Here is a 23,974-nt window from a genome sequence, read left to right on the forward strand (position 1 = left end):
TGTCCTTTGCACTAATAAGTGCATTAATAATATGTACGTTTATTAAAGAAGCAGTAACTTTTTACGCTTTAAACTTAATTCTTTCATTTTCTTATTGATTGGTTGTTGTGATCCAATCTTAGATTTTCCTAGCATTTATAAGACTGAAAAGTTGTTAACAATTTAGGGCGCATCTAATCATAATATAGCATCAGGCTAAAACGACAGTCAGAAATTTATTTACATGTACACGTATGTCCGTATTCTGTGATTGCTAGATTTTTCCCAAAAGGCCGTATACAATGCTGCTGTGACCACTGTTCGATTTGTAATCATAGCCAAGTGGCTAACGCGGGTACTTGTGCGTGCATTATTCCTGGTTCAATTTCCGTTGGAGGTATTTTCCTCTGCTGTAAATTCAACAATTGAAAGGATGGATCCCAAAAGAGCCTAAGTCAATTTTTGTCAATTTTGAGACATTGGTTCTATTAAGTTGCCTTTCAGTATCTCCGTATACTGAACATGGTTTCGTGCCAAAACTTCATAAATCAAATTAATTGTAGGCAGATGAAAACAGCAGTCTTTTCTAAGGTGTCCTAAGTTAACAGTATTCTCCGAAGCTAATTTCTGACTTATGCCTAAAAACACTTATAAAACTTTCGCTATAAATGATAATTTCAACGCTATCTTACGAAAAGTAGGCAATTGCAATTTTCTTTCATGTAGATTACTTTTCTTTCACAGAAATAGAATGATGGAAACAAACACAAAAATGGTCTCCTGAAAAACTTACTTTTTTGACTTAGGCTATTTTGGAATTGAGCTCTTCAATTGTTCAGTAGTTTAACAGTATAACCCGTTTTATACACCTCGGTGCTATAAAATGAATGTTTACTCAATCTTATCCCTATTTCTACACCTCGGTACTATGAAATGAACGTTAAATCAATCTAATCCCACTTTAAACAGTATGGCCTACCTCATACAGCCTCGATCCTGAAAAAGAACGTTAAATTCATATCAGTTCAGTATAATCCAATACAGCTGCTACTTTGACGGACCTGTCTTCTTCCTCAACTGGTTATGATTAACAATAATATTACAGCCCTTCGCAGGCCTAAGCTGCTCCAACACCATCTGTTAACTATCAGCTGAACAATGTCCAGCCTAGCCTTATCTTGAACAGCGTATCAGAAACTTTATGGATTTACTGCCTATCACATTTTATCATACACGTTACTTCGCAGTTTTTCTCACGATGCTGGGTGGACGCCGAAAATCGGAATACACCGGCGGGGAATCGAGCCCAGAACCACGCGGACGTTAGTCGAGCGCTCTAAGAATTAGATTGAAGAGCTCACACTGGTTATGATTACTTCATCATTAATAAACTGCTATTTCACTTCATTGCATAGATTGTTTACAACAGTCTCTCTCATTAAGCTGGATTTGAATACACAGCACAGTCGCAGAGACAACTAAAACATATAGACATTAGTGGCAAATAGAAAAGAAATATCAAAAACTATATGAAAACTTAATCAGAAGTTATTTTTTTTAAAAAAATACACTTCTATGTTGAACACTTAATATCGGAATGCATTTCGAATGTCCTATCAATCTATTTGCTGTGACAGTTAAGGAAAAATAAACATGTAGGGATATAAAGCACTCGAAACAAAAATTTGTTGCATCCTTAACTAAAACATTTAGGTGAAGCTAATATCACACAATAGTAGATCAAAGCTACAAATTTCTGAAATGTAACGAATAATTGCATTGCTGAGGATCGTTGAAAAAAAAAACTGTTAAAGAGTAGTTTATCAAAAGAACATCTCCTGATCATTAAGAAATCTATAACTAATTATGTATAATAGTGATCTTTAATAGTTACAGTGGATGATCATAAAAAATATAGCAGTCATAAACACAACATAGATAGCAACATGGAGTTTATATATAGTCTAGTAGGTCGTAATGTGACTTTTGTGCAAATAGCTTCGGAATTTGAACATATTACATTGTTCGGAATCGACCTTAAACTATAAATTCAAGCCTCATATAACCTCGGTACTTAAAAGGGATGCTATACTTCAAGAAACAACCTTGGTAAACGTTACATTTCATGTATTGTCGTGTGTTAGCTTAGAGTAGGTTCGTTAATAGATAAGGTTCGAAATGAGCTTCAACGTACCACACGATTATTTGAGAACGTTAGTAACCGTTCTTTCTTCCATATTAAACACATACACACACACACACAAAAAAAAAAAAAAAAAATGTTCAACAGTATAAATGAAAAGTAAATGTAAAGAGCTTCATTATACATCAGACGAGACATGAAAAATACTCTGGTAGCGCAAATCTGTACATTGTGGGTTTGTATTCTGCATCTGAAAATTACTAATGTTAATCTTCGTATTTTATTAGTTTATTTTTGTTTATTCCTGGGCCGTGTTTCTCAAAACTAGTTGTGTGGTAGAGCGTTCACCTCTGGTGCTTGGGGTCCCGGGTTCGATCCCAGCCCCCGCCAAGTGAACTTTGTGGTGGACAAACACCGCGCTTGTGGGTTTCTCGGGGTTCTCCCGTTTCCTCCCACTTTCTTCATTCCACCATTTCACTCATCTCTCATCATCACCGTCTCCTTTAGCCTAACCGGCATAACCGTGGGACGTAAAACTTAAAAATTTCATTTCATTTTTTCAAAACTAGTTGTGGTAGACAACATCGTGCTTATGGGTTTTCTTAGGGTACTCCCGTTTTTTCCCACTTTCTCATTCCACGCTCCTTCATCATCATTCATTTGCTTTAATCATCGTCTCCCTTAGTCTAACAGGCATAATCGTGGACGTTAAACTCAGATTTCATTTCATTTTCAAAACTACTAGTCTTGTGAAACAAGTGTAAAATTTTCTATATCAGATATTTTACAATTATTGTATATACGATAAAATCTTCGGCGTCCACCCAGGATCATGAGGGAAACTGGAGAGTCACATGAAAACAATACGTGACGGCTACTAGGTCTATAAAGCTCTTGATGCGCCTGTTAGGGAAAGGGTGTCTCAGTGCGCTGGAGCAGGCTTAGGTCCACAAAATTTGGCTTACAAGACTAGTAGTATTGAGAAATAGTCCCCTGTTGTGGACGAGTTTGAATGATTGAGCAAAAGCTATGATAAATTAGTTAAATATCAGACACATAAATACGAGTTATATTGAAGTTCAACTACAAGTACAATTTTTGTAATTTTTTAATATTTTTTTTATTAATACTTGTATGATTCTGAATATCGAGTAACTTAAGAAAGGTTCGCCAAAAAAAACATAACAGAATACCCAAGGCATGGAAAGTTTATGACAGGGTCGGTCAAATGTCACGAAGGTTTTTTTTTTATTATTTATTTATTCTTTATCGTTAGTTTCCATTCACATTTTACAGACTTAAAGACCAAGGATGGGAAATAATTTACACTTATGTGTGGCATATAATCTTAGATACAGGTCCTATGTACCACATGATTTAGGATAGAGATCAACATTTCTGGTCCGAGTCCCCGTATTTCTGCACGAATATTGTCCTTGAGCTGCTGTATTGTTTATAGTTTGTTTACATACGCTTTGTCCTTCAGATAGCCCCAAAGAAATTAATCAAGAAGAGTGAGGTCTGGCAAACGGGAGGGCCAGTTTATGTCGTTGTTTCTCGAGATGATGCGATGACTGAAAATGGTCCTTAGAAGCCAAGTTGAGGCCCTTGCCGTGTGTGCTGTGACCGCATCTAGTTGAAAGCACATCTCAGGATGTTCTTCACTGCAAGACACACAATAGTTGACCGATATCGGCCGCCTTGTTCCCTGACCTCACTCCGCAAGATTAGTTTCTTTGGGACTCTAAAGGACAAAGTGTATTAAAATATACTAAAAAAAATTCACAGTTGTAACCTCTTCGTGACTTTTGGCCCACTCTGTTTATACTTTATTTTTAAGTTACAAAAAATATGACTTGCATATCTTAATTTCAGGATCGATGAACTATTAAATAGCGAGCGACACACCTAACTGACCTTTGAGCTACCAGGCTCGAAACAAGAAGGGGGTGTTCTTTCACAAGATGAAGTACTACTGTCATCAAATCATCCAGAAGTAAATAAAATGAAATATTACGAACGAAAGAACAAAATTTCCACTGTTAGAACGTTTGATATTGACCCAGTTCAAGTGAAAAATGTGTTACTTGAAAAGAAAAAGCAGTTGAGGGAATCACGAAAAACTATGCATACGTTTGGTGATTATGATGATCCAGAAATTGAAACTTCCGTTGCAAAATCGCGGAGTACACTTAAGCTAAATTTTGACAAAAACTATGGTGAGATGGATTATAAGTTGGTTGCTCCAAAGTATAGATTTAAAATTAATTATTGGAGAAATATACATTCCTTGCTAAATCGATCGATTCCTTCTTTTGTGCTTTTACGTAAGGAAAATACCAAAATGTATGAAGGACCTAAACGTAAAAGGAATTGCCAAAACGATTGCCTTAACGGCCAAAGTCGCAATAAATGTATTACTGGTGACACAGCTGAACAGAAGGATGCTAAGAAACATGAACTCTATCAGAATGTGACCGAAGGAAACGTTTGTGAAATGAGTCATGGAACGGAAAATAATTCTCGCAAAGTATGCAGTGCAGCAATAGTGGAAGGTGGTGAACATATAAATAATGTTCAAGATATCTCTGTATGTTCAGTAACCCGTCAAGAAAACATAGACACAGTTGTTGGGGGCAAAATTTATTTTTACGAAAGTCCTGGAGTTTTTAAAGCGAAAAAATTTAATTATGCCATAAGCAATAAAAGTGATACTTCTCAGTGTATTGTTTGTCGTTGTAAAAAGAAAGACACAAATTGTTTAAGAATAAATTGTCGTGCTTGGAAGAATTTGAAGATGCTCAGAAACCGTTACCTTCAAGAGATTCTTCAGTGTGAAATATGTAATTATACGTTTTCCACGAGATTTAATTTGCAACAACATCTGTACAAGGTACACGGTATAAGTAATGTTCTATGTGAATTGTGTGGTAAATTAGTTCCTTCATACACATTATATTTATGCCATAAAAAACTGGAGCACTTGAAAAATCCAAAAACATGTACCGTCTGTGGAGAAGTTTTCCACTCTCCCAGAGAGTGGAACCACCATTTAAGATGGCACAATCCGTCACAGCTAAGGTTTCCGTGTAGTGTATGTCACAAGAAGTTTAAAAGCAAAAATTCTTTAACGAGACATGTAATGGATGTTCATTCAGATAAGAATCGTTTCAAATGCGACACATGTGGAAGAACTTTTGCTAGAAGGGGCAACCTTTTTGATCATACGCAAACACACATTGGAGAAACCCGTAAAATGTAAATTTTGTGATACGTGTTTTCGGCAAGTGAGTGCTTGTTCTCAGCACCTGAAGAAATCTCACGCTGAAGAAGTCAAACACTTAAGAAAGAATCTTTATATAGTTAATGTACCCTAGACTATATTTAAAACATTACAACAGTATTGTATATCTGATATTTGTGAATTACTTCCATTTTCAATTGTAGCTATTTTGGGCAACGGTGCTTAAAAGCGCTGTGCTTATTCTTGCAAAATATATATAAAAACAAAATGTGCCAATGGTGGTGTGTTATTTATTTTAATCTTTGAACTGAGCAATATAAAATATAACGAAAATCTCGTTATATGATAAATGGTGTTTCCGCCCGGGAGATACTTTGAGATTTGGTTGAAACAAGTCAACACGGAGTATACTTTATTAAGAAGTAAAAGGAAAATTTATCGTAATCTTAAAATGGATATACACAGAGTTGAAAGTATTAGTGATGAAGTTGGTGATGTTGAAACACCAAGATCGGATAAAACAACGAATGCGGCTGACCTTATAAAACAGCTAGGTCAACAAATGAATACTAAATTTGAGCAATTGATACAGCAAACACAGCAAATGGATACTAAATTCGAACAAAAGTTAGAACAAATTACGCAGTTTCTGACACAGCAAATGAATACTAAATTTGAACAATTGACACAGCAAACACAACAAATGGATACTAAATTCGAACAAAAGTTAGAACAAATTACACAGTCTGACACAGCAAATGGATAATAAATTAGAGCAAATAACACAGCAAATAAACTCTAAACTAGAACGAAAAAACTGTAGGATGGAACAAATTTTGCACAGATTTCCCATTGTACAAAGTTCAGTGGAAGCGGTTGAAACTCAAGTTAACGAGCATTGCAATCAGATTAGAGAATTACAGGAAGAAATAAATACTATCAAGAAAAAGATTATCACCGTAAATGGTAATCCTGATCCGAGCATCAACAGAGACCATATGCCAACTGAACCCAGACTAGCTATAGAAGAAAGTGATATACCTGAAAGCTATTCTGAGAGGGATGATAGTGCCTCTAGTATCGGGAAAGAAGAGAGAAGACCGAATTCATCACATCGAAGGAAAACCAAATATGTGAAGTCTAAACATTTGAAACAGTCTAATAATCATCATCATTTCCGATTTAGCGAAATAAGATCGTTAACCAAATTTAGTGGAAGGTCGGATGACATACCAGCAAGTGTATTTATGGAAAAATTCGAAGAATGCGACTTAATTGGTGTAGACAAATCAAAATTTCTTAAAATTTTACACGTTTTACTACCACCTTGCTCTTTTTGGTTCAAAGCGATCAGGGGGAGTTTTCGTAATTATTTAGATTTCAAGAACGCTCTGCTTTCAAATTTTGAAAATGGTTTTATATTGGCAAACCGAGACGCTTTGGTTCGAAACAGACGTTATGATCCAAAAATTGATAAGAATCTTACTGATTTTGTGATTTCCGTCTATAATGAGTTGAAATCAATTAATCCATACCAACAGGAATCCCGAATTATAGCATCGATCCGGATATTGTATTTTTTAGGTTGCAGCAAATACTGATTTCTGCACAATGTATTAATTTCGATAATCTAATTATGATAGTGCAAAATTTCGAAAATCAATCAATGATGCAAAGTAATACTAATCGAAACCAAACTAATAATAACCGAAACCAACCCAATCATATTCCGATCCGAAACATCAATGTGGGGGAAGAGTGTTGTCCTAATGTAAGAAGTAATGATAGATTAAATTGTACCGGTAAAAAAAACCGAACCCAATTTCAGAAGAAACAGAAATAATAATCGTACAACTTTTAGAAATCAGGCAAACAGTATATCTAATTTTTCTCGAATGGATTAGGTGGCAGAAATTCTCAAAATAGAAACCAAAGAACTGGAGGAATTCATAATATACAGAACTGTATTCAAGATTGTGCGATTCAATGCAACCTAATTGAATCTTTTGGTAATGTAACTTGAGCTAAAGTTATGGCGTCCGTCAAAATATACCAAAGGTAAATGGTTACAGTTAATTAAAACGTTAGTTCCTTCAGAAGTTTTATCTAAGATTAACATAGATAATGTCAAGTTTACACATTGATTCTTAATATAATAATTTCTTTATTTGTATTGTTCCTAGTTATGATATTGATCAAGTCTTGTTTTGTTTCATTTTGAGTATTGTTATGATTTCTTTGTAATTCGCTTCACTTATCAATATTGTTCTTTCAGTCTTTTATAATCATCTTAATTATGCCCAAATGGAAGAAATAAGTTATATAGTATTTCAATATACTTTAATTTGTAAATGAGCTCGAATGATATTGAATTAAAGAATCTATATTAGGACCTAAATAATTAGCAAAAGGGTCACATTTTGAAGTCCTTCGCCGATAATTTTATAGAATAAAATGGAATTGATTAGTAAATGAATGTAAGAATATTATTGAGACAAAATGAAATTAATATATATATGTGTTATAATTTATATATGTGAGGGCTATTCGGAAAGTAAGGTAACCACGTATGTAAGATATGTAACGGTCCAGGATTCTTTCTTCAATTGTAACCAATTTAAGAAGTCCTAGTCGGGAGCCATATATACAACGATATTGTATATCTGATTTCTGTGAATTACTTCCATTTGTAATTGTAGCTATTTTGGACAACGGTGTTTAAAAATGCAAAATCTGTTGTGAAGAACAAGAAATGTAGAATATATGCTGAGATAGATACATATTTATATAATGATAGTTAGTTTCGTGTTGCTATGGCAACAAAGTTTTTCTTGGAGATTTTAGAATAGAAGTAAGTTGTGCTGTGTATAATTTTAATGTGTGATAATAGATGGTTCTTGCAATATATATATAAAAACTAAATGTGCTAATGGTGGTGTGTTATTTATTTTAATCTTCGAACTGGGTAATATAAAATATAACGAAAAGCTCATTATAACATCAACTACAGTTACCACATACTGTCAATGGAAATTAAACATTAGTCTCCCTTTCGAAAGCGAGAACATTAATCACGTAGCTCTTTCCACTGATCTAGTGGCTAAGACGCTAGCCTTTGGTGCGTGGGGTCCTGGGTTCAATTCCCGGTGGGAAAACCTCTCAAGTGTCAGTGTTGTTATATTATTGTTCTAAATGTGCATGATCCAACAAAAGATAAGGGTGTCAATATAAAAGTTTTTATGAGGAAGTAGAACGAGTATTTGACCAACTCTCGCGATACCATATGAAATATTAGGAGCGAAGGAGGACGAGAGAATATTTTCAAACCGATTATAGGAAGTGAAAGTCTTAATAAGTAAGTAATGACAACGGTGCTAGACTTGTGAACTTTGCAACATCCAAAAACTTTTTCGTGAAGAGTACAAAATTTTCACTTTGCGACATCCTAAATATACTTGGACCCAACCAGATGGGAAAAACACAAATCAAATTGATCAAGTTTTAGTAGCTAGGAGAAGATAGTCTAGCATAATTGATGATCTGTCGTTCAGAGGAGCTGATTGTGACATTGATCACTACATGGTAGCAGCGATAATAAGAGAGATACTATCGTTGAATAAAAGAAGCACTCAACATCTGAAAACAAAGAGGTTTAATTTAACAGAGCCAGGCGAGAGGAGAATACCAGATAAAAGTCGAATAAATTCTCGGTTTTAGAAGGTTCGGAGTGCAATAGTGTTGAGGATACTTGGGTTCATATTAGAAAGAGCATTAGAATTTTTTTTAAAAAAAAGGGGCACATGAAAATACACAGGAACAAACCATGATTCGACCAGATGCCTGTTGTACGGTGGCTCAGGAAGAGGCTGCACCCCGAGGAAAACTATCTTCCTGTTGGTCAGGTGGTATCTCTAGCCAACGCTTATTTCATCTCTATCGCTGGGGTCACTCTCGACCACAACTTATTCATCCCCACCGAACTTAGCATCCTTGCTATCGACGAGACTCCATTGGGAGTTTCTGTCGTCTTCGATGAAGATCATTACCTTCTTGCTGCCCGCTTTCCTTCTCAGTTCTCAGATGCGAATCCCCTACTATGAGGCTGAAACCAATACCCCTTTTGGATCTGGCCACCATATGATCGAGGACGTGCTGGGCAGATCAGTCACGCACTTGCCTTCTGGGGCGGTCATCTTCTACTACGACTACAATCTTACTGACCTCTTACGCGCAAAATGGCCAAAATTTTATATTCTTGATCTTGAAAAGTGTAGCCCTTGCTCGTGGCAGGATAGACTTCGTATCCGGAATTTGAGATTGACTGCAATGCCCTCTGGCGGGTCATCACGGAACTGATCCTTCCACATGCAGTCATTCTATCCTCTCACACATGTACAAATCTTACGTTAATTGGAACTTACCGGCGCCTCCTCCAAATCTGTTATGTTGTTTTGAGGTGGAGGGTAATTGTCCGTAGGAACACGGCGTAACTCCACTCAAATTGTTGTAGGTGTGTGTTGATGTGTTTGTGTGATGTTGTGTGTTTATCTTAGACGTGTGATAGAAATGCCGAATTATGGAATTTAATACTATTCCGCTTAGAACAAGGTTGTGTAGATAAACTTCTATACGGATCTTACCTTTTAGCGACAGCTTGTCTATCTCTTCCACCTAGCCAATCAAGTTCGGTAATTAAAAACTTGCATTTAAGCCTACGACGTCAGACTCCATTTTCGGCCCGCTAGTTCGGAAATATGAGAAGGCAAGAGTCTCACCTGGGGACGATGAGTCTCAAACGTGAGGATGCACCAGGTATTTACAGAACTAAGTTCTTATAACTTTAGATGGACTAATCGAGAGCTTAAGGGTTTATATTGGTTGAAGCAAAGAAACGGTTTCTAAAAGTGATTTGGGGCCGCGGTGGCTCAGTGGTAGAGCGTTCACCTCTAGTGCTTGGGGTCCCGGGTTCGAACCCAGCCCCTGCCAAGTGAACTTTGTGGTGGACAAACACCGTGTGCGTGGGTTTCCTCGGGGTTCTCCCGTTTCCTCCCACTTTCTTCATTCCACAATTTCATTCATTACTCATCATCACCGTCTCCTTTAGCCTAACCGGCATAACCGTGGGACATAAAACTCAAAGATTTCATTTCATTTCATTTTCGAAAAGTGATTTTATTACAACAAAGAAAAAGAGAGAATTACAAGGAAGTTATAAGAGGCTTAGATAATGTGAATTACAAACGGTAGATTCTAACCTTGTGTGAAATCAACCCCAACTTAACTGACTGTATGTTTTGACCTGCTAGAACACGAAGTGTGTATCGCGAATCCAGAATGTGTAAGTGTTGGAAAGCCTCTTCCGTCAAACTCGAAGTTAGGAAATATGTAACCGAAGGAGAAAAGAAGTTCAAACTATCATAAGACATGATAATGCCGACTGGCTACTAGAAGCTCCTTGCTGTAGTATATATCGTTAAACTCTTTACGAATCAACTCTCCAAGTCAAACGTGTCACCACCTCCTAAGTTCTAACTTAGAAATTCCTACCTGCTTTCTAAGTGAAAAATGTACTTCTGAGGTGTCAGAGAGTGCTTGTGATCCCTTTGACGTGTCGTCTCAATCTGGCTGCAGTGAACCAAATTCAAGGTAGAGCTCGTTCTTATATACCATGCGCTCTCCTACGCGTAGCCTTCAGTTTTTGTGTCTTTTCTCCAGAGGTCACCTTGGCATGCGCTCAGAGAGAGCAGAGAGGATTGCCACAGGCTTGTAGCTTTCTGTTGATTTCCTCAATCATGCCGAGGAAGAAATATTAACATATGCATTAGCATATGCGTTGTATTTCCTTCTATTCTGGCTATGTTACACTGAGTAACGCCAGTTAGGTTTTCTTACATAATGTTAACCCGGCTCTGTGAGGAAACAAAAACCAAAGCTAAAATCAACAACGCTCACTGGTTATTTAGCGACACATGATAGCTAATTGTTAATTCAGCTAGCACCATTTATGACTCACTCCTCTTCTTTCTCTCCTTGTGCATACTGAATACAGGGTGCCTCAAAAGTAGGTATACAGTACCGTACTGATCAGCTGATTGCATTTTATATCATTTCTTATTATTATCCATCAGATGCATTTAGTTTCTTTATTATTTGTTCTTAATGTGTTTTTACTTACATCTTAAGCTCGGAAGAGCCAAACCAAATAAACCCATAAACTAGAATGTTATACTTCATCAATGCAGGAGCGTATACCTACTTTTGTGCCACCCTGTATATTCAAACACTGAGTCCGGCATTAGAACACTACAGACCCAATCTGTGCAAAAATACATTGACAAAAATTTTTAAACGTGAAAAACTTTCATATACACACTTTCAAGGAGTACTTACTGTGTAAATAAGATTTGCGAATAGAAACAATGAACCAATTTGTTACTGTTTTCTAGAATTCAGTTTTTTCGTTCTAGAATCCAGTATTTTCAAAAAGATGAACAATTGAAGATCAGACTTTTTCCTTTTAAAAATTCTCGTACTGCTTTATGTTGTTTAACTTCCTTCCCTGAATAAGAATTAAATTTGGACTAGTCCAATTGATAGAAGCAGTATTAAAATAATAACGTTAGTATTCGATAACTTTGTTCGAGTGTGGAAGACGATCTTTTCAAGGTAATTTTGCGGTGTTAACATTGCGTTTTAGTGTTTATTTCGTTATGCGTAGTTGGTACGTGTATGAAAAGTTTGTTTTTGTACTGTAAATTAAACTTTATGTAATGTGTGTGAGATCTGTATTTTATACCAATATTGAAACTCTAACCATACCGTGGGGGGCGCGGTGGCTCAGTGGTAGAGCGTTCACCTCTGGTGCTTAGGGTCCAAGGTTCGATCCCAGCCCCCGCCAAGTGAACCTTGTGGTGGACAAACACCGTGCTCCTGGGTTTTCTCGGGGTTCTCCCGTTTCCTCTCACTTTCTTCATTCCACCATTTCACACATCTCTCATCATCACCGTCTCCTTTAGCCTAACTGGCATAACCGTGGGACGTAAAACTCAAGGATTTCATTTCATTTTTTTCTAACCATGCCGAAGATAAGAACAAGATTAAGAACGACTCACCCCGTGCTTGGACATTCAGCTGAACTTTCTGGTGTGTAGTTGCCCACAAAATTAGATGTAATGAAGCATTATTTTCAATTGGTAGAGCTGGAAAAGTGTGAGAAAGGGTATGATCTTTCTGTAAAGAAGTTGGCGAGAGACGTTGCTCAATTTGTGAAATCTGTTTAGGGCAAAGCTTCCATCCCTACTTTGTCGTTAGAACGTGTAGTTCAGTTTCTACTTGCTTTGTACGGAAAGTATAAATCTGAGAAGAAAACGAAAACTTCTGCTAGTTTCCAGAAAAAATGGATATATTTAAAGAAGATTACACGAAGTCTTTTGATATATGTTCCTGTAAATGTCATGAACTTTCCATGTACTCATGTGAATTAAAAAAGAAAATACCTAGGAAGGAGTGGGCATTTCTGCAAGAACAGAGAACAACACTAGTAGCCAGAATAGAGTGAGTTGACTACGAGGAGACTTTAAAACTAATCATACGCACTAAAAGTAAATCACGAGAGACCACCCGCCAACAGTCTTCTTACACATCACAAACGAGTACTTCTAATGAACTCCAGACATCATCTTATGATGGCGATGAGTCAGGTGTTGTTGATTACTTTGCAAAACAACAGAATATTAGAGAAAAAAGAAGCAAGCAGCATCGACATGTCCTTAGTCTTCTCGGTATGCTGGCAGACCGATTTCGAACATCTGATCGTGCAACTGCTTTGATAGCAACAGCTACATTGCAATCTTTTGGAATAATTGATCCACAAAATGCTGGCGAGATGATAGACTTCCCAAAAGTCCGACGAGAAAGGGAAAATATAGGACAAAAGGAATTGCTAATGGCCAAAGGAAATGATCTTAGAAACTTGTACTTTGATGGTCTTAAAGATCAAACTCTATGAAGGAAATAGACTTGAGGTCGCTGGTTTTCAGCAAAGAGATACGGTACTTGTAAAGATGGAGCTAAACACTTGTGGTTAATGAGAACTTCTTCAATGTATATACCACAAAAGGAGCGGCAATTGGTTTAAGAAGTGCGTAATCCAAAATAACTGTTATTTCGCACACCCAGAGAATATATTGCTTTTTATGGTTGACGATGAAAGACTTCACGTCAGAAAAGAGGCATAGAGAAAGATAGTCAACGTAATGGGAAAAGCTAGGAATGAGAAAAGCAGATATTACGACAGTAGTATCAGTAGGAAAACGAAACGAGGAAGACCAGCTAAAGAAGACAATGAGACAACGATTACACAGACCTTATTAATTGGGAATCAGTTGAAGTGAGGCATCCTCCACCGTTGTCTTGTTTTCCAACAAAAGTTGAAATCTACAATAATAACCGTGAACATCCAGTCATAAAAAGAGCTTTAAAATATTCCTGTCACATTACGAGTACAGAACGTTGCGTGATACTTGTAACAGAAGCATCTGCAGCAGTTTGTGGCAGAGATAGTTTTATCAGACTTAAACTAGAAATACCGATTTGTAAACACAAAAGTAGAAACAAAGCCAAACTATGCTCTGCAAATAACCAAGGATCTAATTTTGAACATACATGTATGGATGGCAGGGTGGACATGGGAGGGACCTGAGCGGCACCCACGTCCTCGTCGTGGGTCCTGGATCGTTTCGCTGAATCAAGCAGAGAGGTACAGAAAAAATATGTATTTTGTATTAAGTAGATTGTTATTTTGATCAAATTGACTAGTGTGTGATCCAAAATGTGCCTAAATCATGCAGAAAACATTTCTTAAATTTTATATATTACTTAAGAAATGTAGGTTATACTTTTGTTCATTTACCGTAGAAACGCAAAAGAGTTATGTGTACGGCGGGTTTGCATACCCTATAAAGACACAATCTTTTTTGGCGATTCGCTACCCGAAGATATTCGATTTCAGCGAGGAAATTTTTACAGTATTTTATCAACATCAATTGACAACTTTTCCGCACTATTGCGTTTTCGATATATAAAAAAGTGATTTTTCGCTCCGCCCTAATATATATATATATATATATAAACTTCAAAAAATTCATGCTTAAATTTACAAATATATGATTCATTTTATTATGGTTTGCAAAAATCGGAAAACTATAAAGGGAAAAAAGGAAAATCACCCTACCACCTGCGTTAAGTCGTAAACTATAGCGCCAAAGGCTAGGCTCTTGCAGAAATTCAGAATAAATATCTACCTTTTTAAGTGCATAATTTTTTCCCCTTTCCATACTTTGTTTTTCTTTTTTTTTAAATGTCATCCTGAAGAAAATAGAATCCGTTTAAAAAAAAAAAAAAGATTCTTCGTTAGCTCATTTTCTCTACAGATCTTTTATGGGTAATAAATAAACATATCACTTTATCGAAAACTTTCGAATACTCACATAATGCAAGTTGGGTCTAGGTTGAACTAAAAAATAAGTTTTTACTTCTGCTGTTCCCATATGACAATCTGGAATGGAAACCTTCAAAACAGAGAGAAACCAGTTCATTCAGTTTAGAAATCTGGCATCATTGAGTCCTTCGCGACCTCCACTGCAGTTTGCGGTTGCTAAGCCACAGGGGAGTAGAGGAAATTCTTTCCTCTTCCAGGAAAAATAGTCGTTTATCCATGGCTCCGAGATTATGTATGTTTTCTTATAATGTTTTTTAGAGCGTTCTTCGTGGTGGACAAACACAATGTGGATGGGTTTTCTCTGGGTTCTCCACTTTCATTCCACCTTTATTATCCCCTTCTTCGTCAGCCTCGATCCATAATTGTGGGAAGTTAAAATTTTTAAGTTCTGTATTTAAATGCGTATTGAAATTCTTGACTTCTGTTTACCACCAATGGTAACGCTTTATAAGCAAAAAAGGTGTTGGAGAGAAAATTAACACGAAATGTATTCTTTGGAAATAATCAGTATTATAGTGCTTTCAAAACTAGAAACAAATTGACAGCTCAAAAACACATGCAGATTTATTTTGAAGAAGGGAATCTACATCACATAGTTATTTCGTGGTCACTCAGCGAGGGTCAAATCGGAAACGTCCTTTTAGCAACAGTGGGTGGAGAGTATGCTTGGTAACAGACCTGAACATTATAATGTTGCCGCTAGTAAACACGTGTTTTCAGAAGGAAAGAAGCTATTTTAGTCTTTCGTTTATTTGTGCGAGGAAGTGATTTCACACAGTGCCTTTTTTTTCTCCTGTAACAAAAGTTCTGAAATATTTCTACTTCAATGTTATTATTTGTATACTTTCGTATTTTATTGGTTGTTTGTATTAAAGTTTAGCTTCCCTTTTAGCAGCGAAGCTGTATGAGAGAGAAACCTACATCTTAATGTAAAATCTGAATCATAGTCTCCCCCAGGAATCAAACCCGGGTTTCCCCGCCGAAGACGCGTTCACTAACAACATATATCGACGAGGGAGCTCTTTTGTATTTTGTGTTGAGATTTGTGTGTTATCTTGACAATGTTTTCAGGGGATTGTCGCGTTATCTTCCTTTTTTTCTTTCTTTCTTCTTCTCAAGTAAGCACTTACCTCTGGTGCGTGGTTCGATCCCGGTCAGGTAAGTTTGTGATGGACAATATCATGTCCATAAGTTTCCTCAGAGTACTCCCGTTTCCTCCCACATTTCATTCCACCAATTCTATCATCATTCACTTGCCTTAATAATCCGTGTCACTTAGCCTTAAGGGCATAATTGTGGAACGTTAAACTAAAAGATATATTTTCTATTGTCATCCATGTACAGGTGTCTTTCACTTATCTTCCGCCTCCTTTAGTATACATGGTATCAGCCAGTATTTTCCTATCATTTTACAATTATTTCGTTCTATCGTGTAATCAAGTGCCAAGTTTTATTAATTTGTGTTACCTAGCATTTTAAAACATTTTTGTCCAGCTCATGATATGTTACGGCTAAAAGAACTGATATGCTTACCATACATACATGAATCAGCTATAAAAGCCTATAAAACCAAGGAAGTTTTAGTGTGGTTTATTGCTGTATTAAAGAAAGGATATTTCTTTGTTTTAGTCACTATGATCAACGTTCACTTTCTTTTCCAGGTTTACCGACGAAACATCTACAAAGTCCTTAGATGGAAACGAAAACTGCGACAAAGAAAATGGAAAAAGTAGAAACTTGCTCATGAAACGGGATACAATGAAGGCAGTTCCATGTGGCAATGCTTCCAAAAGTGTTGCAGACACAAGAAACGAATGTTTAAGTACAAATGATGGGGGGAAACAGTCAAAAGCACTTAAAGCAATAGACACTTCATGTCACAAGCGTAAGTTTACTCGTAAGATTTTTGGTGATAAGTGTATTCCAACGAATTTTGGTATGCTTGAAGGACAACCAGGTACCAAGGACACAAGGAGAAGCAGTGACAAATTTGAACAACAAACTGAAACTGAAACTTCTAGTAAAGCACAAAATGTCCCTAAAGTATCAATTGTAATTGCAGATACTCTAAAACATCTTATTGATAACAGTGCTGTGAAGCGCATACAGAGTACCGTTGAAGATTTAGAAAAACTAAAGGGCAAAACTTGTGATCGTATATTAGTTTCTTACGGAATGAACGCAACTGAAGGGGAAACATTGAAAGACTTTCAAACGCCCAATTCAAGTAATTCTTCGTCTTCCGAAGATGGCTGCAGTGGGGTAGCGGAAGCAATTTCTGACTGCAACTTAAGTGCTGCTACAGCAGTGACTGTGGAGGCACCTACCGAAAATAATAATAATGTAGATTTTAGTGTTAAAAATCATATTGGTATTAATCAAGACGAACAAACGACTGCAAATTCGCACACAACGTCAAATAATCATATACCAAATTTGAAGAAAGACAAACGTTCACATTGTTGCCAATTGAAAAATATTCCTCAAAGTGAAAACATCATACTTTCTAATTTTACACATGATGCAACTGATAAAAACGTACTTTCTCAAACCTGTCAACTATTACTTCGCCAAGTAACCGAAAACGTAATGAATCAAGGAGCCGAAAGTGCAGAGCTGTCCAAAACGATACACGATGAATCTGTTAAAGAAAATAATGGGGAAAACGCTGCGGAACATGTAGAAAGTACCACTGAAGAATTTGAGAAGACCAAGGAAAAAACCTGTGATGGTAATAGTGCCAATCCTGTTTCTTATGGAGTAAATTTGAGCAAACCAATCGAAGTAAAAGCTCAGTGTCATGCAGTAGTAAATAAAATCAACAACTCCACTGAACCAAAGATTATCGATTCATCTGCTAAAAATAATAGTGACAACCACCCCGTAACAAACAAACGTGAGCCTAATCGAAATGTGCAAGTAATTTCAAGTTGTAAGACAGCAATAAATACAACCAACAATTTAGTAGTTATAAGTGAGGGAAAATGTTCTGATTCTGAATCGGAAAATACTACTCTCCAAAGTCAGAAAAGTACTATCAGTAACTTGAGTAAAGAAATAATTAATCAAAATTTGGCTAAGCGACCGCGCTCTTTCTTACCAAATCAAGAAATCACAGTAAAGAAGACGTACCAGGGACCCAAAAGTGCAAAATTGGTGGAAACGATCGATGAATGTATCAAAGAAAACTATGATGGCATTTTTTCGAAACGTGTTCAAAGTAGTAGTGGAAATTCAAAGCGTAATGAAAATTATATTTCAATTCCTTATTCAAATCAGACATTTACAGCAAAAGCTTTTCAACTACCAGGGTTGAATACAAGTACATTGTTGTCGCCTGTGGAAGGAAATTGTGGTGAAACAACAGAACAAAAAGTTGAGTGTAACAAAGTAAGCGAAAGCTATAAAGTGTCAAGGATTGTGGACACATCTACCGAGAACAATAATATGAGCACATGTAAAAAATATATTAATCCTAATCGAGAAGTACAAATTATTACAAATTCTCAGACAACAATAAATAAGACACCAAAATCTTCGTATGAAGTTAAATTTGAAAATAATATTTCCCAAAATGAGGTAAATGTGGCTGGTAATTTAGAGCAAGAGGTAACAAATAGTAACGTTGTTAATCGATCCCGTTCACCGTCACCAGTTTTTCAAGTAACCAAAGAAATAAAGACATATTGTGGAAGTAAAAAGGCTAAATTGATGAAAACAAATGATGATGTGCTTGGGAATGTAAAACAAGAAGTACTAAGTGACGATGAAGTGATTCGATCCCGTTCTCCGTCATCGGTTTTTGCGGTAATTAAAGAAATGAGGACTTACTCTATAGGTGAAAGGAGAAAATTTATGGAAATCCAAAATGATGAATCTGTGGACGAAAGTAATATTGAACAACAAATAGAGAAAGATGACATTAAAACAGATGATATTGCGAAACAACAAATAGACAAAAACAATGGAATGGATGATAATGCTAAACAACAAATTAACAGAAGAAATAAAACTGATAAATATCGTTCTGTAATATTAGAGTTTAAAGAAGAAACAGTGATAGATTGTGATGAAACAGAATATTCAATGTATGATATGGATAATTATTTCAAGTTCATAGAAAATGAGAAAAAGTGTAAAGTAGTGCCAGATTATTGTGCTTATGAGTTTCAACAGTCAGTAAAAATGACAAAATTACTTTCAAAATTATCTCAAGTTCCTTCAAAATCATCTCAAGAAAAGGAGAAATGTAAAAGTGCGAAATGTGGAACTTGCAACGAAGAATTCTCAGACAAGAACTCTCTAACGAGACACAGACATACGCACCACTCATATAGGCAGTTGTGTGAGCAATGTGGCTACGAATGCTCCAAATTGGCTTCTCTACGGGTGCACCAAGAAGACAAACATGGAACTTTAACAAGGATGCATGTGTGTAGAAAATGTGGAGCGACATTTAATAAACTTCATCAGTTATTTGTACATAGAAAAACGCATTACAAGAAACCTGCTCCTTGTCATATATGTAATAAAGTTTTCCCGGCAAATCAATATTTGAAACAACATTTAAAGGAAGTTCACCCTCCGTTCAAACTCTTTTTGTGTGATACCTGTGGACGAAGATTTTCACGTAAGGATCGCCTGATAGATCACATACGTACACATACAGGTGAAAAACCACTAATATGTAGATATTGTGGTACATACTATAGGCAGAAAAGTGCATTGTCTTTGCACCGTAAACACTGTGCAAAACTACAAGTTGATGGCGGCATGGAAGAATATCAGCGAGGTGAAAAGGCATTGTGATAAAGACTATAATCTTTTAAGCACCGAATTTTTTGGTCCCCAATATTTAAATATACAGGGTGAGCCGTAAGTCATTTTAGAGAAATGCATTGAAAATAAATTATTTACCAACTACGAAACTACAAAATTACTACAAGTTGTACCATAGTATTAAGTAGGTTACCTAAACCAAGTGTTCAAAGTGTCTTCCATCATTTCCAGTGTACAAATTACGTCTGTTAAGCGCAGAACATAATTGCGTCAGTAATGCTTACAGGGTCCTCACAGATCTACAAAATCAGGAAATTTTATTTTTGTCAGGGGAATTATTGAGAAGTTCTTTAATATCAGGGAACTTATTGAGAAGATTTTTAATATCAGGGAAATTATTAAAAAGTTCTTAAATGTCAGGGAAATCAAGTAGTCGTTCTGACTAATGAAGGCAACTTTGAAGTAATATGGCTATTTGGAATTATGAGATCATGCAGCACAAAAATATAAAATAGTAGGTCACAGATGCATTAAGTTATATAAAAAATGTGTCAATATCAAGCTGTGATTTGTAATTAGCTTCTTAACTCTGAAATCAGTGAGTTACAGCATCTTGAATCCCTTAATGTAGACAAGGTATCGCGTCTCTAATCTTCTGAGCTAAGATATATACGTCTTTTTAGCAGACGTATTGAAAAAAAAAAGTTCTCAATTCGACCCGCTTATATATGTGTTGTGTGTATGTTCAAGCATAACTCTTCGACACAGGTGTACCGATTTTAATATCTGTATCTATCTATATATATATATATAATATATATATATATATATATATATATATATATATATATATATATATATATATATATATATAGGTTGGACAAAAAAAATCTAAAACGTTTGCAAAAGTGTGAAAATCATACCTAGAATGGTGTGGGGCCTCCTTTTGCGTTCAAATCAGCTTGAATCTGACGGGGAATGGATGTATACAGCTCCTGAACCGTGGTGTGTGGTATTTTGTACCAAATTTCACAAAATTAAATCCCCACGTTAAGCGGGTTTGCATATCCAGGCTCCTAACTATGAAAACATTTACGCTCAGTCCAACCTCAATCATTTCACGAATTCAACCTGTTTTACGTGTGTTATTAGGACATAATATCGATTGTGATTTATTCTAAAAACACTTTTATACATTGCAAGAGCTGTAACGTCCAAATATTTACTGAGAACTCATAGTCGTATCGGAATAAACAAAAGCGAGTATGGAACAGTAAACTGCTATAACAAAAGGCAAAAGAAGATGTGCAAAGGCATACAAAACGGTCGAGTGGTTTGGGTCGATACACTATCAATCACATGTTTGTGTGTTCAAACCCGGTAGCAAGTTGTTTCTTTTTTAAGTGTCTTCCTATTTTCATCCGGAGGCTGAAGATATTTCTTTGAGTAACTCATTGAAAACTTCTTTTGTTTCAAATTCGATTAGAACGGAACATTATATGAATTGCGAATCTTAAATCCATAGCTAAAAAAATGAAGTATACTCGCTACTCTATTATCCTCTGATTTGTAACGAAAAACTATTTATAAACAGTGGTGACTTCAGAAAATTATCCTCGGGGGGAATTTCAATATGCGGGTGGAGGGCAAACATTGGTAGTCCACATTGAGCACGATCGAATATATGGTCCTGAAGGCGGAAATTTCTTAGCTCGAGAGGGGTCTCAAATTCTCCCTCAGATCACGTCCTGAAAGCATCATTGCTTAAAAGCTTTTCGTAACAAATATAATATTACACTTGTTTCTCGTTCTACATTTAGAATTGGTAAAATCATAACTTATAGAGGATTATAATAAAAGCATAAAAATTACAATACCAATCATGTATAAATTATCTTGTAAGTTACCAACTTTGGGTCAGATTAAAACTCAAATATTTGTTTTCGGATTGCACTTAGAAGTAAGTCCTCTCTATATAATCCTGATTGGAAAGCCATGTTTAACACTAATTAATTAATCAATATTTATACGAATATTTTTTTTATTTTACTATTTTTACTATTCAATATTATATACACTTCATTTCCAAAATCAAAATCTCGAAAATGTATATTGTACGAGTGCAGACTCGCAAATAAATGATTATTTATCATATATATTGGTCTCTATTCGAAATTCTATTTAATAGAATCCGACAAGAACACAGACAGAAACAGGTGAAAAAAAGAGAGAAAAAGGCGTTGTACCCGGCGGGGACTCGAAGTAAGTTCGAATGGTGCTTTACAAGCCGAACGCCTTAGACCACTCGGCTATGGTAACAACTAGTGATTATAGCAAAGGCTTCGAGTAGTAGTTCTTATTACAGAATAACATTTTCTATTGCCTAAAATTTAAACCTAATTTACTTTGATATAATATATCTATTAATTTGTTACATGAACACGTTTTCGTTACTTTGATGAATGATGTATGTTGTTGATATAGATTCTATTACATGTTCTTTCGTAAATATTATAGAAAGTATCAGGGTTATTTATGATCTTTCATGGAAATTGACTGGCGCATGCGCAGTACACAGACAGTTCAATTGGAAGGCGAGGAAGGAAACGCTAACACACTGTTAGAATGTTTCCCTCGCAAGCAGTAGTTCCCAACTGAAGGACGGCGGGACGCACTTCGTCCTCCTGGGGTGGCGTGAAGGGTTTTCGAAGTCCCTTCGTTGTCTTATATTTCTTGAATGATTATACACAATATCCAGTCACATCTTCTACACATTTGGAAGTGATAAATCGTAGTATAAATAAACCGTCCTCCACACACAGTGATTGTTGCTTTTCCAAGATTATAAACTGAAACACTTTTTATTTCAATAGAATATAAAAGTTTCAATGGGAGGGGTTACAACCCCCTCAACCCCCTGGGTCTTCGATATGTCACCGCCTAAACTGTAACTTTCAAGTTAGGACCAAAAAATTGAGACATGTGACCTACTAAATATATTTTATTTCATTATACATTTCCATAAATAAAATATCCACAATTACAATGACAGTAAATGCTAAGTAATTATTGTAAATCTTTGTACTTTCATTTTCCCTCTTTCTTCTCAATTGAGCTCGAAAAATGTAAAAATGGAAGGTTAAGAACTTCAAATGTTACGTATATTTTAGCGTATTACGGAATTATATTTAATAGAATCCGGCAGGATCACAAACAGAAACGTCAAGAAGAGGTAAAACTAAATTGTACTGTGGTGGGATTCGAACTACTCTTGAATGGTGCCTCAGAATCTCTAGCCGAATGCCTTAGTCCACTCGGCTAATGTGACAAGTTAAAAATATAGTAAGCGTGTTTCATGTTCAATCTTTTGTTACAGTATGACATTTATTTTGTATTCTCTGAAGTTTAAGCCTATTTTGGCCTGATGTAATACTCTGTTGAAATTGTTTTATGTTTACGGTATTCTTTACTTTGACGAATGATGTTGTTAATATAGGTTCTATTGCGTATTCGTTCATAAATATTACAGCAATTGTCAGGATTATTTATGATCTTTCATGAAAATTGACTGGTGCCTGCGCAGTAGAAACAGAAAGATGCACTTTACCGACATTTGTCATACACGCGAGAACGCAAATCTCTAACAGGTTCTCAAAATGCCTCGTTCTAAAGGTTGTGGAGAACTGTTTGTTGCTCTGAGAGGAGAAATCATAGGCCGAACAAAAATGGGACAAACTGTGCCTCAGATTGCTAGAGATCTGGGAGGTGACAAGAAAACGGTCAAGAAATGGGTTCAGCGACATGAAGAAGGTGGTGAATGGTTCAGGTCTCGGTCAAGAAGTGGAAGGCCAAAAGTGACAACTGCAGCTCAAGATCAAGCTTTAGTTACAGAAGTAATCAACAGACCTCTACGCCACACGTCAATCCTCTTGGACAAAGCCAGAGAATATAATTGTTCTCACGAAACAATAAGAAGAAGATTACTGGGGGCTGGTCTACACTGTTCAAGACCCGCTAGGAAGACTCTCCTGACTGTAACTCACAAGGCCAGACGAATGGAATGGGCACAGAATAACATAACCCAACCTCAGTCATCTGGACCGACGAGAAGGTTTTTCAAGTCTAACCAACAAGGCAGAGTTATATTGTATAGACCGCGAGGAACCAGGTATGCTGAACAAAATATTATCAGAACTTCTTGTTCAGGGCGAATATCAGCACATTTTTGGGGATACATGACGGCTGCTGGTCCTGGAGATTTGGTTGCGGTGCCTGAGAAAATGAACAGCAGTGTTTACATTAATATCCTCGAAAATACGTTGTTACCGTC

The 23,974-nt window shown here is 36.2% G+C and overlaps 2 protein-coding genes across 4 annotated transcripts in view; one reads left to right on the forward strand and one right to left on the reverse strand.

Annotated features, from left to right (window-relative positions):
* LOC145664870 (uncharacterized) overlaps positions 1 to 20,077 on the forward strand; it is a 48,722-nt gene extending 28,645 nt beyond the window's left edge. For 2 of the 3 annotated variants that reach the window (XM_081731915.1, XM_081731914.1), the window contains one exon: positions 16,527 to 20,077. In XM_081731915.1, coding sequence (XP_081588041.1) covers positions 16,527 to 19,674 — 3,148 coding nt within the window. In that variant the 3' untranslated portion in view covers positions 19,675 to 20,077. The remainder of the gene's footprint in view (positions 1 to 16,526) is intronic. The other variant, XM_081731913.1, reaches the window with a different exon arrangement.
* The window catches only part of LOC145664872 (homologous-pairing protein 2 homolog), a 134,025-nt gene that overhangs the window by 99,362 nt on the left and 10,689 nt on the right, over positions 1 to 23,974 (reverse strand). The window lies entirely within an intron of this gene.

This window comes from Thermobia domestica, chromosome 11 (assembly GCF_964235325.1).
Source record: "Thermobia domestica chromosome 11, izTheDome1.hap1.1, whole genome shotgun sequence".
NCBI classification, from domain to species: Eukaryota; Metazoa; Arthropoda; class Insecta; order Zygentoma; family Lepismatidae; genus Thermobia; species Thermobia domestica.